At 38.0% G+C, this 18407-nt stretch overlaps 1 protein-coding gene across 1 annotated transcript in view; it reads right to left on the reverse strand.

Moving 5' to 3' along the window:
- Positions 1 to 18407, reverse strand: part of LOC136866951 (uncharacterized) — a 182527-nt gene that overhangs the window by 76968 nt on the left and 87152 nt on the right. The window contains exon 7 of the mRNA XM_067144046.2: positions 15025 to 15202. Coding sequence (XP_067000147.2) covers positions 15025 to 15202 — 178 coding nt within the window. The remainder of the gene's footprint in view (positions 1 to 15024; positions 15203 to 18407) is intronic.

Raw genomic sequence — 18407 nt, forward strand, 5'->3', positions numbered from 1 at the left:
AGAGCTAAACAGTTTGCGAGTGAAGGTTTATATGTTTCAGAAAGCAATATTTTAATGTGTAAATTTTGTAATGTTCGTATCGAGTGGGAGAAAAAAGATACTGTCTCAAAACATTGTTTTAAAAATAAGGAACATTCAGAACGTAAATTTAGCACTCCCAAAATTGAAACGGCAGGCAACAACAGAACTTTCATTAGATATGCAAAAGAAAGCTAAGAGTGAAAAAAAAAAAAGAATTTATTCACGAAACAACAGCGATGCTACTCAAAGCTAACATCCCCCTGGAGAAGGTAGACAACCCTGCAGTCCGGAAATGGCTTCAAAAGTATGTACCAGGTATGTAGTCTATCAATTAAACCTCCAGAATCAACGATCAGTGATAGTAATGAAACCTTTAATGATTAATTTTAGAATTTCATTAAAGTGAAATTAAAGCGATACGGCAATATCTATTTCGCGAAATAACGCGAAAATTAGTATCCTTCTTGCAAAATCGTTCAAACATTAATGCGAAAATATCATGCCTCTAACAATGGTCAATGTAATGTTATTGTTGATCAATGTTATGCGCTTTCAATATTGTAGGCCTTCACATTCAGTTTTCTTCTGACTCTGAAATACCACTCTTATCATAGTCGGTATGGTAAAATTGAATAAAACATAAATGGTCGGAAATTGTATTCTCTATAACTTTTGTTATGTAGTATTTTTCGACAGGACCAATAACATAGGTAATTAAAAATTCAATTTTAGGCATCTTCCACAATTTCATACAGAGTGAATAAAATTGTTTATAGTTTAGACTGTAGTTTCTTATTCCCCGACTCTATTTACATACTTTCATTAAATTCTGTTAACCCATTTTCTCGTGGCTTGGCGTTAATATGGACTTGGCAACAAAAATACAAATTCATTAATATCTATGTTATCAAAGCTGGTACGGTAAAAATGTGTAAGACATAAATGATCGGAAATTTAATTCTATATAACTTTATTTATATAGTATTTATCGATATGACCACTAATAATATAAATATTTGAGAATTAAATTTAAGGCCTTCACCTAAACTACCATTTCACTAAGCGTGAGTCATCATCATCATCAGTTTTCCACTCCAGTTGCCCGGGTGTGGTTTACGAGCACTCTCCACTTCTGTCTGTCCATGTACCACTCTTCTCTCAAGACGACATCCCAGCTGATTCCTCTTGTTCCTATGTCCTCTTTCACTTGGTCCAGCCATTTTCCTTTCTTCTTCTGCCTGTTGAAGTGAGGTAGGGGACTGCCACAGGCTAAGGGAGAATACCCCTGACAGAAAATCCCCAGCAGTGTTAGGCTTAGCAAGTCAACTGAAGGGTTATATCGATTGCTTTCAACTACAAAATGAGCCTCGGAACGCAAAGAACATACCGGATAGACACGTCTTCTCAAACATCTGCAACGTATGATGACCGTAAGGCTGATGTTCAAGTACGATGTTCTGAGAAGAAGCCCAAAAGAAAGAGTCCTAAACACAGAATTGGAACATTAAATATCCTGACCCTGACTGACAGAAGCGAGGAGCTGATAGATATGATGGAAAGGAGGAACCTCTGTATTCTTGGCCTGAGTGAGGCAAAGTGGAAGGGAAGAGGAACAAAAAAGCTAAGAAAAGGATACAAACTACATTGGAATGGAAATAAAACAGAAGCGTGAGTAAAATGATTTATAGCCTAGATTGTAGTGGCTCATCCCCCGACTTCACATACAGATTTTCATTAAATTCTCTTCAGCAGTTTTCTCGTGATGCGTGTACATACATACATACATACAGACAGACAGAAATTACAGAAAAGTAAAAAGAGCATTTCTTTGTTACTATGGACATGACCAATACAGAAATGCCATTTTTTTTCAAATTCTGAGCTATGTACAGACAAAACTCTTATTTTGTATATATATATAGATTCTCGAGTTGAATGACACCAATCATTCTTCCATTATGAAGGAGACTCCCTAATTTCCTGCCTACAGTTTCGGTCTTTCCGCATTCCTACAGTAAAGGATGTCCAAACCACGTGGAATACTCCTGTCATGATCTACAGATAAAGGTGCCGCCTTACAACTAGATGATCCAAGTTCATTTCCTGGCCAAATGCTCTCTTAGCCATGTTAGGTCCATTTGGAATAAGCATGTACTGAAATGAGCTAGGAAGAAAATTAACATATTTTTTCCTTCCATCTCCACGTCAGAGAGGTTCCACTAAATACTGGTACATAAATCACACGACCGGAAAATTTTCCAATGCGGACAGTTTTCCGGTTCATAAAGTAAAGCCAGGCTGAGTGGCTCAGACGGTTGAGGCACTGGCCTTCTGACCCCAACTTGCCAGGTTCGATCCTGGCTCAGTCCAGTGGTACTTGAAGGTGCTCAAATACGTCAGCCTCATGTCGGTAGATTTATTGGCATGTAAAAGAACTCCTGTGGGACTAAATTCCGGCACCTTGGCATCTCAGAAAACTGTAAAAGTAATTAGTGGGACATAAAGCAAATAACATTATTTATTGTTATTATTATTCATAAAGTAAAGGCAAGTTTTACTGTATATAGTGGAACCTTGATTATCCGTTCCCAGAAAGTACATTTTTCCACATTATTCATTCAAATCATGTAGTCCTGCAAGTATCCTAATTAAATCATGTTGTGAAAATCCTGCATTATCCATTCCTTGAAGAAACTATTTCCCGGATCAACCGTCTAGAAATTTCAGTCCCATCAATGCTAAATCCTCGAACAAGCGTTTTTCAAGAAACAGTATCTCACAAAAAAGGACGGCTATGGCACACCTATGGATCTTGGTGTTAATGTCCTGTTACTGCAGTAATTAAAGCAAGTACTGAACTGGAACAGCGATCGGCGGTGACTTTGCATAAGGGACCATCTTAGTATCACATTTGCCTGGTATTGTTTAGTAAATCCTAAGAAATCATAAAACAGAGAGTGGTCACAACAATTGGAAGGAGACAGAGTGCATTCCGACAGTTCTACTTGAAGACTGAACGAGTTTCGTGAAAGGTTCGCACTCGTAAAACATCTACATTATGTCCAGAATTAGATTTTTTTTTATTGTATCGCCAAACAGATTTTTGGCTCTTTTTTCAGGGCACTGTGCAGTCACTGGGCTTTCAGGTAGGAATCAAAATTGCTCCTTAACATGAATCTAGTATTTTAATGTTATTGTATATGGTTATGTTCTCGAGAACAGAACAGATGTTGCATCTTACATAACATATATAAAGCCATGGGAGGTCTTGGGACTGTCTATTAAGGTTTTGGTCCTAATATAAGACAGGGAATTTTACGTTTACATTTTTGTCTTAAAATGTCATAAAAACAGCAATCGTTTTAATTGCACAGCGTTACATTTAAAAAGTTTTAATCATTTCCCGCTCATACTGTCTTGTACAGTGAGCGCACTTTCCAGCTGAGCTCAAGGTCACGAATAACTAAAATTTTTGGAGTTTTTATGATTTTTTTTCTCTTTCAAATTTGTTTGTGGTGAGTGATGGGCAAAATTGAATATAATGCCTTTTTATTTATTCTTATAATTAATATAATGCATTCAAGAACTTTAATCAGTCATATACATTTAAGTCGAATAGTATTAAATAGTCAGCTTTTCAGATTCTTCTCTTTCTTCCGCTCCCAAAACTTCTTCAAACCTTTCGGACCTGGTTGCCCTTTGGTTGTCAGTAATGGTGTACTTCCATTGTTCAAATGCTACGAGTTTGAATCATAAGTGTTTATTCCTTAAAATCATCTTCTCTTCCCTGCCTTCAATTTGGAAATCAAATAAAAATCCACAGCCTGTTTCCAATCATTTGACTGGGTCAGGAATGGAATGAATGAAGCCCCCTTCTAGCAGCGAGGATGGGAATTGTGCCGGCTGCCAAAGCCTGTCGCCCTCCTCTGGGGCAATGATTAATGAATGATTAATGAAATGAAATGATATTGGAGAGTGTTGCTGGAATGAAAGATGATAGGGAAAACCAGAGTACCCAGAGAAAAGCCTGTTCCACCTCTGCTTTGTCTAGCACAAATTTCACATGGAGTGACCGGGATTTGAACCATGGAACCCCGCGGTGAGAGGCCGGCGCGCTGATGCCTGAGCCACAGAGGTTCTTCAATTTGAAGCACTGATAAATTTAATTCTCCTAAATCATTCATGATCTCTGTGAACCAGGTGTTCTTTGTTTTATTATTTTTCCAGAAGTAACTAAATAACTGCTTTTTTTTTTTTTTTTTTTTTTTTTTTTTTTTAACAAGTTGCTTTACGTTGCACCAATACAGATAGATCTTACGGTGATGATGAGATAGGAGAGGGCTAGGCATGGGAAGGAAGCAGCCGTGGCCGTAATTAAGGTGTGAAAATGGTAAACCACGGAAAACCATCTTCAGAGCTCGATAACTGCTTCACTAGTTGGGCTTCTGGCAGTCTGAATGTATGACCAAAAAAAAGGCAATTCTCCTTTTCCTCCTTTTCCACATTATATGTATTATTGATTCGCTTTCACGATACACCACTTCATTAGGTAATAATCTCCACTAGCCATCAACTTGGTGTTTCTTATTATTATTATTATTATTATTATTATTATTATTATTATTATTATTATTATTATTGATGTTTGTCCTGATGATTCTTCTATCTACTTTCTGCAATTTATCGGCTGTTGATTTAGGGTTCAACTTAAAGAGTGTTTCTGTAGCAAAAGTTGCTTCGGGTTTTACAACTGTATTGTAATGTCAAAATTTAGCATTCATTCATTCATTCATTCATGGAGAGAGATTTTTTTTTATACGTTGGCCAGGTAATTCGCTGTGCTGTTTTCAGTTTAGATGTTCTGCTGTCGATCAATGTTTTCACTTTTGTGTTATAGTAACTTCCCCAACATATTTGAACTTATTCACAATCTTAATTTGTTTGACATTGCCAAGGTGAATGGCTGGTGTTTCAGTTCTGAAGGTCAGCATCATTTCAGTCTTTTCCAGCAAGATTTGCTGTCCGATTTTTGCAGCAATGTTCTTGTTCTTCAATTTGAAATTTAGCTTCTTCCACACTACTTGCTAGTAAAGCAAGATCGTCTGCAAATGCTAGGCAATTAAGTTTAATATTTCTGCCCATCTTGATTTTTGAATAAAGTTTCTTTACCCATTCTCCCATCACTTTCTCCAGGGCACAGTTAAACAATAATGACGAGAGTCCATCTCCCTGTCGAAGTCCAGTGTGGATTTCAAATTGCTCATACAATTCACCTCTAAAGTTGACTTTCGACTCAGTATTCTTAAGAGTGATTTCAATAAGATAGATGAGTTTTTGGTGTAAATCAAATTCTTTAAGGACTTTCAGTAGTGACTCACGGTGAACACTGTCATAAGCTTTTTTGAAATCAACAAAAATGATGATTAATTTCTTGTTCTAAACTCTATGGTGTTTCATGATCCACTTAAGACCGATGATTTGATTGGGACAGCTTCGTCCTAGTCGAAAACATCCCTGATATTTTCCCAGTTCCTGAATTCTTGTGTATACAATTTTAGATGAAATGAATAATGGTGTATGGGTTTTAGTGCCGGGATGTGTCCGAGGACTTCGGCTCGAAAGATGCAGGTCTTTTTGATTTGACGCCCGTAGGCGACCTGTGCATCAAGATGAGGATGAAACTATGATGAAGACAACTCATACACACAGTCCCTGTGTCAGGGGAATTAACCAATTATGGTTAAAATTCCCGACCCTACCGGGAGTCAAATCCGGGACCCCTGTGACCAAAGTCCAGCATGCTAACCATTTAGCCATGGAGCCAGACATAATTTTAGATACAATCTTGTAAGTAATGTCAAGCAGAGATATACCCCGATAATTACCGGGGACCCATCACCTTATTGTACAGTGGCTGGATTATTGCTGTAGTCCATTTCTCAGGCATTTCTTCATTATTCCAGATGTCTACGATATGTTTAAGTAAATTTTGAAGGGTTTCTTTATTTGCATTCTTCCATAGTTCTGCTACCAATTGATTCCCTCCTCCTGCTTTGTAGTTCTTGAGGGAATTTATTGCTTTGATCACTTCTTCATCAGTTGGTGGTATAACCTTTTCCAGTGTAGTTTTATTTTTTTGGGAAAGGATCAAAATCAAATTGTTCTTTTAGATCTTCACAGTTAAGTAATTCTCTAAAATAGTCAACCATAATTTTAGCATTATCCCTATTATTGTGTGCCATTTCCCCATTTTTATTTTTCATCATAAGTGTAGGTGGAGTGTACTTTGATTGATACTGTTCAGATGTTTTGTAATAGTCTCGTTTTATGTTGACTAAATGCTTCTTCTATGGTACTCAGTATTTCTTTTTAATAATTTGTTTTAATTTTTCTAATTTCATTGGCTGTATGACTTCTGACATTCATGAGTTTTTTGCAGGATGTTTTGGTTTTTTGTTGTTGGTCAGATAACCATACTTTATGCCTTTCTTGAATTGCACTGTCACATTCTTATTTTACACATATAGATTTTGTGTGTTTCCATAGCAATCACAGCTTGTTTATTTCCCTTTTTTCCTTTTTCATAGAGGCTGACATATTTCAATCCCTTTCTTACACAAGCGCCTCTTCGTATGTTCTGCCTATTAGGGCCTTTGTAACTGAAACATATCATATCGCCCCAGGGACTTTTATTTTCATATTGCGCAACACTGTGGAGGCGTTATATTTGAAAGACTTTGTTTGCGAGGTGGCAAGCGAACGGTTTTGTTCTAGGCCGCGCCCTGGAAGAGTGGCCGGTAGCCAGGTTTGAATCGGCCTGTGGTTTGAAAGTTTGAACGAGGCTGTGGGAGTGCCGCGGAGTCACATAAACGTGCGGCGAGTTTGAAAGGAGCCAATCACGAGCTGTGAAAGCGAGTCATAGAGAATTGTTTTAAACCTAAGAATTTCATTTTTGTCCGTATTGAACTGAGAATGGAAGATAGGAAAACTTAAAGGGTTCACCTTTTCAATACAAAAAATGTTATAGTTTTTTTATAACATGTATTTGCACTTGGAACTAGTTTCGACGCTGTTTGGCGTCATCATCAGCCAAAATGTGGGAAATAGGCCAGCATGTAGGCATTTATATTACACAAGGCGTTACATTAAACAATACACATCTTACAAGGAGATAAAAACAGGGACGAATATAGAAACAAATGAATCGTTGAGAAAGCAAAGGTTATACATATTAAAAATAACCTTAACCACACATCTTGCAGTGCAAAAGTAATCTTCTTGAATATAAAACACACGCGCACACATTTCTGAAGAGCCAGCAGGCAGGACAAAGTAAAGTGAAACCTTAAGAGTTCTTCTGAGAAGAGTTCATCCTTCTTTCTATGTTCCGACTAACTAATGAAGTCTCCCTTGAGTTCCCGATAAACATACACAACAGGAAATTAAACAATACACATCTTACAAGGAGATAAAAACAGGGAAAGTTATACATATTAAAATAACCTTAACCACACATCTTGTAGTGTGAAAATATTCATCTTGAATGATTCCTGAATACAAAACACACGCGCACACATTTCTGAAGAGCCAGCAGGCTGGAAAAAGTAAAGTGAAACCTTAAGAGTTCTTCTGAGAAGAGTTCATCATTTTTTCTATGTTCCGACTAACTAATGAAGTCTCCCTTGAGTTCCTGATAAACATACACAACAGGAAATTCTCCTTCACTCTCAACAATAGCTATAAAGACCAACGGTAAATTTCATTTTAAATATTGTGCAGAGACGTGAAAGCATGATCTTGTACATGATATAACTCCTTCATTAAACCAATTTTTTACACAAGGTGTTACATTAAACAATACACATCTTACGAGGAGATAAAAACAGGGACGAATGTAGAAACAAATGCATCGTTGAGAAAGCAAAAGTTATACATATTAAAAATAAGCTTAACCACACAACTTGCAGTGTGAAAATATTTGCCTTGAATGATTCCTGAATACAAAATGCACGCGCACACATTTCTAAAGAGCCAGCAGGCAGGAAAAAAATAAGGTGAAACCTTAAGAGTTCTTCTGAGAAGATGTGAAAGCACATCTCTGCACAGTATTTAAAATACAATTTACCGTTGGTCTTTTATAGCTATTGTTGAGAGTTAAGGAGAATTCCCTGTTGTGTATGTTTATCAGGAACTCAAGGGAGACTTCATTAGTTATTCGGAACATAGAAAGAAGGATGAACTCTTCTCAGAAGAACTCTTAAGGTTTCACCTTATTTTTTTCCTGCCTGCTGGCTCTTTAGAAATGTGTGCGCGTGCATTTTGTATTCAGGAATCATTCAAGGCAAATATTTTCGCACTGCAAGTTGTGTGGTTAAGCTTATTTTTAATATGTATAACTTTTGCTTTCTCAACGATGCATTTGTTTCTACATTCGTCCCTGTTTTTATCTCCTCGTAAGATGTGTATTGTTTAATGTAACACCTTGTGTAAAAAATTGGGTTAAATGAAGGAGTTATATCATGTTCAAGTTCATGCTTTCACGTCTCTGCACAATATTTAAAATGAAATTTACCGTTGGTCTTTATAGCTATTGTTGAGAGTGAAGGAGAATTTCCTGTTGTGTATGTTTATCAGGAACTCAAGGGAGACTTCATTAGTTAGTCGGAACATAGAAAAAATGATGAACTCTTCTCAGAAGAACTCTTAAGGTTTCACTTTACTTTGTCCTGCCTGCTGGCTCTTCAGAAATGTGTGCGCGTGTGTTTTATATTCAAGAAGATTACTTTCGCACTGCAAGATGTGTGGTTAAGGTTATTTTTAATATGTATAACCTTTGCTTTCTCAACGATTCATTTGTTTCTATATTCGTCCCTGTTTTTGTCTCCTTGTAAGATGTGTATTGTTTAATGTAACGCCTTGTGTAATATAAATGCCTACATGCTGGCCTATTTCCCACATTTTGGCTGATGATGACGCCAAACAGCGTCGAAACTAGTTACAAGTGCAAATACATGTTATAAATAAACTATAACATTTTTTGTATTGAAAAGGTGGACCCTTTAAGTTTTCCTATCTTCCATAGAGAACTGCGCGGGGTTGCTAACTTCGATCATCACAGTGCCGACCTATTAGAAATAAGGGTGAAATCTGATAAATAACCCGTGCTCCATGGTTTTGATACGTCTGATGAGTAGTAATTGAATTTAGACTTCTTTATCTGTTCATTTATCGGCTAACTTCTACCTATATATTTGTGTGGCTAGGTTATAACGGTTGTGGGCTTTGTCCTGAGAAAGCGGTTGAAACCTCGCGCCATAGCCAACAGGGCCACCCCCTCTTTTCGGAACGATGCGGGTGGGTCCATAAAACCAACAGTGGCTTGGGGAAGCGGGTCTGTCTTTCGTGAGGTGTCCGTGGTACAGAAGGTAGTCTCCACGTCAGTCGAGATCGGCATTTTCTTTGTCCGATATCAAAGTGCTACAGTGACGTTATTTCTTCATGATTGCTATATGAATATTATACACATAGAAGCGTGCCCAGACTACAGTAAAACGTAACGCCCTGGTGTGATTTACATTTAATAAATACAGGAGTTACAAGTCCGTGTATGTGTATTTACCGCTACGCGTGTGACGCTTCGCTCTTACATCAAGTGCGGTAGGTACCACGTATGTGTGAAGGCGGTAAATAAAAGGGACGATAGCTGTGCATACCGGGAAGATTGTCGTGAACTAATTAGCTGTATTACATGCCAATGTTTCAGGTCGGTTTCGTGATCGCGGAGAAAATGTGTTCGATCGTATCGTAATTGCTCTTGCATACGAACGGATCCGGGGCGCATTCCATGATACTTCGATTCTGATCAAAGAATTAATCTTTATCCATTTATGTGTGCTAAGCAATATCTCCTTAAATAGTGTGCGCGTATGCAATTGAGCAAGTGTAGTGTTAACCTGTTTTCCATTCATTGTAGGAGTGTTATCTGCAAGGACAATCATGGAAGCTACATCTATGTTGTAACGCCATCAAAGGTGATATGATGGCCGAGTAATCTCCTGACGCTGTAGTTGTGCAGATGGTGTGATTGCTGAAGACAACAAAGCTAAGTGGATATGTCAGATTTTTAAGCATGTGGGTAACATTTGAGGTCAGTTCAGTTTCATCCAGTCTTTAGGGTAATATTAACGGTCAATGTCAATTTGCTAAAGATGAGTAATTATATTGTCAACAAAGCAGTGGGAGATCCAGGGCAGCATGCATGCTAGTGCCCTTATTTGTTGCAGTGATTCATGGTTAGTTTACTTATGGGAAAAAGGGTTGTAAATAGGTAAAGTTAGGAGTGTGTGTGCATGCATTTTTTTTAATCCTTTCAGAGCATTCCAAGGAGTATGTGTTAAGTGTTAGGAAGGTGGATAGTTTCATTATTAACGAGGCCAGGCCGCCTTCTCTTTGTGGAATAATTATCAGTAAAGACCAGTGTAGGCCTCTTATATTTTATCTGTGCGCGATTTCAGATATATATTCGCTGCCACAGGAACGCCATGACGTCGTCGTTGGGTAGTTAGGTTCTTCTAATGAGCAGAGACGACAGTAGATCGGGGTGGAGATTATTGCGAGGGTTGAGAGGCTGAGATCGCCTGATATATGACGTGGAAGTCAGATATGGATTTGAATGCCTGTGAACATGGCAAGGAAGGGACGTTAGCAGGGCAAGCTGCTTTAAATAAGGATGGGCTTGGATATGCCCACAGAGTAAAGAGACAGAGTCGAGAATCGAACTCCCGAGCCGCTATGACGGAAGGCCATGTGTGAAGTTTTCCTTGAGAGCGATTTTTGCGGTTTATGTATTGAAAGGTGAAGAAGTGATGTTGCTGTTGTCATAGAAGATTTTATAAATGGGAGAAATAATTAGTTTACGTAATGAGGTAGCAGTATTTAGAAACAAACCTTCTTTTGTTGTGCGAGCAAGTCCGGCCGGGATAGCCGTGAAGGAAGCAATTACCTGCACCCCGCCAAGTGTAAGCTGCACCCCGTTTGCCTGGAGTCCTTTGCGAGGCAGTATGAATCACGTTCCAGCTGTATTCCGGTCCCATGAAAAGTGAAACTTTCCACTAGTCCAAGGGGAATGTCCTGATCGCCCCGGGCGGACAGGGGCGTGCCACTAATGACCTGGTGATGAGGAAGTGCTCTGACTGCATGTATATATTTTCTTTATATTGTAATTATGCTGTTATTTTACAGGAGTTGTGTTTGTATACTTATGTACCTTGTATCGGAGTGCCTTGTCGTATTTGTTGTCAGTGTGTTGTGTCTTGACGAATTAATCTTTGTCTCTTAAATTTAGCCCGGAGCTAATTTTCTCTGGTGGTATGCAGCTTCAGGCTGGTTGTTTGCGACAGATCGGATCTGTCAGTAGAATCTGTGTAGTATATAAGTTAGGATCCCTGAATTTTCCCTTATCAGGATTAATAATTTTGTATATGTAAATAGGTGTATTATGGAATGAAACTGGCGTGACTTTCTCTTGTCGAAGCATAGCTTGTGGACGGTCGTAATCGAAATTCCCCTCGGGGAAATCGGCATATTCACTTGGCGGCGTTGTCGATAATTAAAGATGTAAATCAGGCCAAGATTTAATATTTTGTTCTTTTATAAATTATTTGGTCGGTATTTGGACCGACCTATTTCAGTAATGTTATATGTAGTTGTTCTTAATGTGCACGGCACATTATGCTTTTATTATGACAGTTTGCGTCATGTTTTATTGTATTTTGTGGAATTTCGTTAGAATGAATATTAATTATGTGCTCTAGTGAATATATCCATTTTACCCCTTTATCTGTCTCTTATTTACAACAAATGCAACTGTTTCCCATTCATATACACCATTGGTGATTATTTTATAGAAGTTAGATTTAATTTTCGCCCATAGACCAAACGAAACCACGAAGCTCTAACCGACTGAGTCTGGCATTGTGATATTAATGGATGGGAACGGTTCAGTAACATCAACATTAGCTATTTCTTTACTCTTGGCCTGCAGTTAATCATTAAAGGGGAGAATTCGTTTTTGTTTTAGACTTGGTCTCTATTTGGTAGGAGTTAACCTTAAAAATAAGAATTTGCTTTGAGGTTCTCTTTAAGATTGTTTGAAAGAAAATAATTTCTGACAGTTATAATTATGCACGAGATGACACATTTATGTTTTAAGGACTATAACTGGTATGTTATGGGAAATATACAACATAAACATGCACATACCGATGTGAAATAATGAAAAGTATTGTATCTTCAAGCTGTAAGTACCTTATGCCCTCTTCGAAGAATATTGTCAGGCCTCTGTTTCTACCCTATCTGTTCACCTTATTGAACTTTATTTTGAATAAATGTTATTTTCCTTTTTCTTTCTCTTTTCCTTTTATCTACTAGTGTGGGAACATTTTGTGGCTCTCTCTGATGCATGAGTTTGATTTCAAACCGTTTTTAAGTTTGTCTTGATCAGGGTCTGTGGTACTGGAATTTACGTTCAGCTACTGTGCTCATAGCTCAAATTTGGGTCTACGATCATGCTACAAGTACAATTATCTCTGCTGTACTTTTTATTTTGAACTTTAGGGTCCTCTGGGTTTGGTACAGAGTTCAACATAAACTTTAAAAGTCGATGTAGGCCTAACCTACATGATACAAGATTTCCAGAAATTGACTACAAACACGACACACTATGTTTTAAGGATTATAACTGGTACATTATGGGAAACATATGATAAAAATATGCCCAAAGTATTGTATCTACAAGCTGTAAGTACCTTATGTCCTCTTTGAAGAATACTGGCAGGCCTGGTAACCAAATTACAATGGAAGAAAAAAAAAATGGATTTTTTTCTATCTAATCTATTTTATTATATTAGAGAATTAAAAACTACTTGTGGTCTACTGCTGTTTGCCATGGCCTTATTCAATTTTTCGAAGAGTTTGGTTGATCAAAGTTGCTGAACTGAAAAAAGTTTTCACAGAAAACAGACTAAGTTCCCCTGGTAAAACTGAATGTAAAGTATCAACATATTTTACTCATGTACTAGTAATTAATGTTTGAAGCTGGCCCCATGGTCTAACTTGCCTGCCTCTCACCTGCAGGGCCCGGGTTCAATTCCCGGCCAGGTCAGGCATTTTTACCTGGATATGAGAGCTCATTCCAGGTCCACTCAGCCTACGTGATTACTTTTAATTGAGAAGCTATCTAATGGTGAGATGGCAACCCTGGTCTAGAGAGCCAGGAATAACGGCAGAGAGAATTTGTCACACTGACCATGCATCACCGTTTGGTTTGGTTTGGTTTAGGAGTGCTTATAAAAAGTAAACTCCTGCCGTCATCCTGAGGTGGTCAAGCTCTTTCCAAGCACACCCCCAGTGGATGTGAGCTACCATGTACCATTTCAACCACATACCAGCCCTTCTGCATTTCTTAAATTGCTGGCAGTACTGGGAATCGAACACAGGCCTCTGAGGACGGCAGCTATTAGTGCAACCCGTTACGTTACGGAGGCATACAGGAATGTTTATAATTATCAGTATATATTTCATTTTTGTTATGTTTAGTCAAATTATTGATGGTTTTAATTCGTTCCCAGATTTTCAGTTTTCCCGTGTTGTACTTTTATCTCTTTCATGGTTTCTCAAAAATTGGGAATCGATGTTCCACTGTACTTCAAATTCAATCATTTATTTATGTAATTACCTTGATTCCTCAACTGAATCACTTATCAAAATCACAGGCCAAATCACCAATAAATATTGGGAACATAAAACAGCAACACACCTTTTGTTTGCCATATTACATTTATCGTAACCACAAAGATGCACACAAGGAATGCTGTTAATTGTGTACACTATATTATTTACAAATTATATACACATTACACATACATTAATGAACCACCATTTTGACAAACACTTGAATGCTACATTAGCATGTCAACCGATTACCAACACAACAAAATCAAAACATAAGTTCACTTGACTTAACGACTTTCACTAGCAACTTTCGCTAACAACTCTACTCCAACTCCCAAGACTGCCTTTTTATATACATTGCCTAGCCAGGCTTCTAGAAAAGTATGACACAACATGTTTTAGTGTAATTTCTAGAGTCTCCAATAACCTATTTACAAATGGATCGAATGTTCAGTAACTCTCTAGTGACAAAGATATGTTGTTCTGGAATAATACCCTGTGTTGCACAACATTACATTGGATTTATACATCATATTTACAGGTAATAATAAATTATATACTATTAATTATGTGTTCTTACATTAAATAAACTCTTACTAATATACATACAGTAGATGTGTCGTGGCATAACCCCACATGCTTCGTTACACAACACACAAATATAAATGATACGACTATGATTTATACCAAATAAAGTCTGTACATAACTGCGTAAATAATAATAATAATAATAATAATAATAATAATAATAATAATAATAATAATAATAATAGACGTAAACAACTTCATAACCACGCCTCACAAGTAATAATAATAATAATAATAATAATAATAATAATAATAACAACACCACCTACTAATCGAGCTCGATATTTTTACTATTTACCCATAGATTTAGAGAATTGTTTCCAAGTTATACTAGTCCATTACACTTGCATCACATTTGAATAATTTTTTTAAAAATCCACAGAACAAAATAACCAACACTGAAAACCCAAACGAAAATTTATATGCATAAGAAAGAAAGAAAAAAGTTATCTAATAACACTGCATTTGTAACGACTATGATTCAAATTACAAAATTTAGATTTTCTATGTTTACTTAACCACATAACGAGGTACTAATTGTATTGAATAGGTGGGACAATAAAAATACTCCTTTTGTAAACTAAGTGAAATATGATTCAAATGTCAGAGAATCACCTACCCTATATATTTGCAAGTCTATTTTGAACACCTTTCTTAAATAAATTTTAAATCCTATGAACATACTTCAATGAGCAGCTGATAAAAAGCACCTTCCTCTCCAGAAGCAAAGAACCAAACACCTGCAATAAAACAGGAACTGAAAGCGTAGAAAAGAGCTGAGTTAGATCACGTTCCTCAAGCCTCAAGTCCAAGGGTCGACGAAGTTGGTTGGCTATGCAGCTCAAGAGGCTATCAGAGGGACCTGTAACACAATATTTCAAACCAAAGTTTTCACACACTTTTCAGAGGGATTTTAGACACATTTTACTTTCAGAAACCAAACTACATATCACAGAACTAGAAACTACAAACTACATCCTCGCTAACAAAGGTGAAAAGGCTGCTAGCCAGAATAGGAATGGGAGAATATTGGGGGGGGGGGAAAGAAGATGAGCAAGAAAGTAACAATTCGAGTGAAAGATATTGAGAAACAGATGATCATAACAGAATGTAGAACCAAAGGAACATTACTGGAATTCAGTGAAATTAGCAAAACGTCGTCAAGAAAGAAAGAAAGAAAGAAAGAAAGATGAATACAGACATAAGAGGTACGGCGTAGTGGCTAATGGGTATCAATAAAAATAAGGGTAAAAGATAGAAACATGAAGAGAACTGATGTTTGTTATGTGGAGAAATTGAAAAGGCATATGTGTTGAGAGTGATAGGGAGACAGACTCACTTAGGGACAAATACCTGGGTAGTGATTCCAAAGAAAAATTAGAAAGAGAGAAAGAATTCCACACAATTGTAAAATTATTAAACAAAGAGTGGATCGCAGCAGGTAGCGCAGAAAAATTTCTTGTGTGATAAAAAATATGTGGCAAAAACAGAACTAATTCAATTAATGAAGGATAGGATACATGTTACCAGTCTGGCCGGTCCAGTCCACTATGGTAATAGAGTACACCGTACAGCCAACGACTGAGCAGTGTCCAGCAGTAAGAAATAACTCGATCCCCTAAGAGGACCAATGGCTTTGGGCACATGAATTCTCTTAGTTGGGGTGATGGTCCCCTCATTGTAGGAAATGACACCAGAATCTATCAAGCAGCATCTGTCCCCAGGTTAAGGGTGGCTGCAGAAGGCATCTGTAATCCATGTTAGGAGTGGCCTCACCACCTGCTGGCAGCATCGCTAAATGCTTTTGGGAGTGGTGAACCCATCGTAATAACAGCCTACAAATGAGTGCAAATATGGTGCAGCCTCGGAAAGTGTTAGGACATGCCCCGCAGACGATGAGTAGTTCTTCAGGTACTGGGGGAGCTATGAGAAGTGGGCGACCAGTATCACAATATATCCAAATCGGGACAGTCACCGTCCTGACCCTGGCAGACAAGACTGAAGAGCTGATGGAGTTTGTGAACAAGAAGACATAGACATCCTTGGTCTTAATGAAACAAAATGGAGAGCAAAAGGGGTACAAAAACTGAAGGAAGGTTACACGCTGTTTTACAGTGGAGGACAGTTTGCAGTAAATGGAGTAAGAATGATAATTAGAAAGGATGTCCTGGAATATTTGGAGGAGGTGAAGATCAATGACAGAAGGATTATAGCAATGATACAGTTTGAGACAGGAACATCAAATCTGTTCCAAGTATATGCTCCACAAACTGGAAATAAAATAGAGAATACAGAACTCTTCCTTGAAGAAGTGGAGAAATACATAGAAGACAAGGAAGTAATCATAATGGAGATCTGAACGCACAAGTGGAGAGAATGAAACGGGGAAGAGATGATGATGGTGATGATGATTGTTTAAAGGGGCCTAACAGCCAGGTCATTGGCCCCTAACAGTACGAGGTGAACGAAATGAAAATTAAAAACTTCAAAAGGTATCCAATGACTAGTCTAAAACAAATAACGAAGAGAAAATTATCGTGAAACAAAAACAATTAGTGGACCCTGTTCACAATTCCGTAAATAATGGGATGATACTTATCTAAAGCGGTCCAAAATCCAGGTCACAGGCCCCTCATAATGGTATTAATTACTGGTAAAATAGAACCATGGTGTTCCTCCTGTAGGTAACAGGTTAATGTAGGTTCATGGCATTTCTCGCATAAGGTATGTAGACCCATGGTATGTCAAACAAAATGGCACCACTCACAGGTAACACAAACCTATGGTGTTTCGCACATAAGAGTACTACTCACAAGCAACACAAACCATTATGTTCCTCACACAGTGGGACTAATCACGGGCGTTGGTATCCACGTGGAGTTCCTCACTTAGTGGAACTAATCACAAGCAACGTATGCTCATGGTGTTGCTCACATAGTGCTACTAATCATACACAACGTAGACCCATGGTGTATCACACATTATGGAAACACCCACAGGCATCACAAACCTATGGTGTTCCTCACATAATGGTATCATTCTCAGGGAATGCAGACCCATGGTTTTCATCACAGTGGTACTTATCACGAGCGCCAGTCAAAGCCGTGGTTTTTCGCACAAAGTGGTGCCAACCACAGGCAACGCAGATCCATGGTGTTCCTTATAAAGTGGTACTACTCATAGGTAACGCAGACTCATTCTGAACACAGTGGAACCAACCGGTGGAATGCACACGATGATACTTATCACGAACAACGCCCAGACGCGTAATGTTTCTCGCATAATGGTATTGCTTCTATGCAACATAGATCCATAGTTTTCCTCGCAAGGTGCTACTACAATTAAAAGGTGGTACTAGTTGCAAGTAACGTTGACTCATGATGTTCCGCATGTAATGGTACTAATCACAAGTAATCACATGGTTCTAATATCATCATCCCCTAGTCGCCCCTCTTAGTCGCTTCTTACGACAGGCAGGGTATACCATGGGTGTATCCTTCACCTGCGTCCCCCACCCATAGGGGGTGAAGGGAAGAGATTCTGCGGTCATATGGATATGGCAACATAAATCAAGAAGGGGATATGTTAATGGACTTCTGCCAGAGGAACCAATTTAAAGGAAATGCATGGTTTAGGAAGAAAAACAGCCAGAAGATTACCAAATATGGACGGGTAGACAGAAGAACGAGATCGTTCATTGAGGACATATTAGCGGAAAAAGGACATAGGATGGACATTACAGATATGCCTGAGGAAGCCTTAGGGGGTGACCATAGAGCAGTGATAGCACAGTTGAAAGCAGGCAAGGACACACAACTACAAGAAAAAATGAGAAAGATTAGGGTCTGGAGATTAAAGGAAAAAGAGGTTCAGGAAGAGTTTGGTAAGAATTACAAAAACTGATACCAAGGACAGATATTAGTCGTGCTGAACAGGAATGGAATAATTTTAAGAGTGCATTTGTGAGGTATGTAGAGAAAAGATCAGAACAGCAGGAAAGGTAAGAGTGAAAGAGATGACATGGTGGAATGACAGAGGGATAGATAAAATAAAGGAAAAGAAGAAAA

This window comes from Anabrus simplex, chromosome 1, assembly GCF_040414725.1.
Source record: "Anabrus simplex isolate iqAnaSimp1 chromosome 1, ASM4041472v1, whole genome shotgun sequence".
NCBI lineage: Eukaryota > Metazoa > Arthropoda > Insecta > Orthoptera > Tettigoniidae > Anabrus > Anabrus simplex.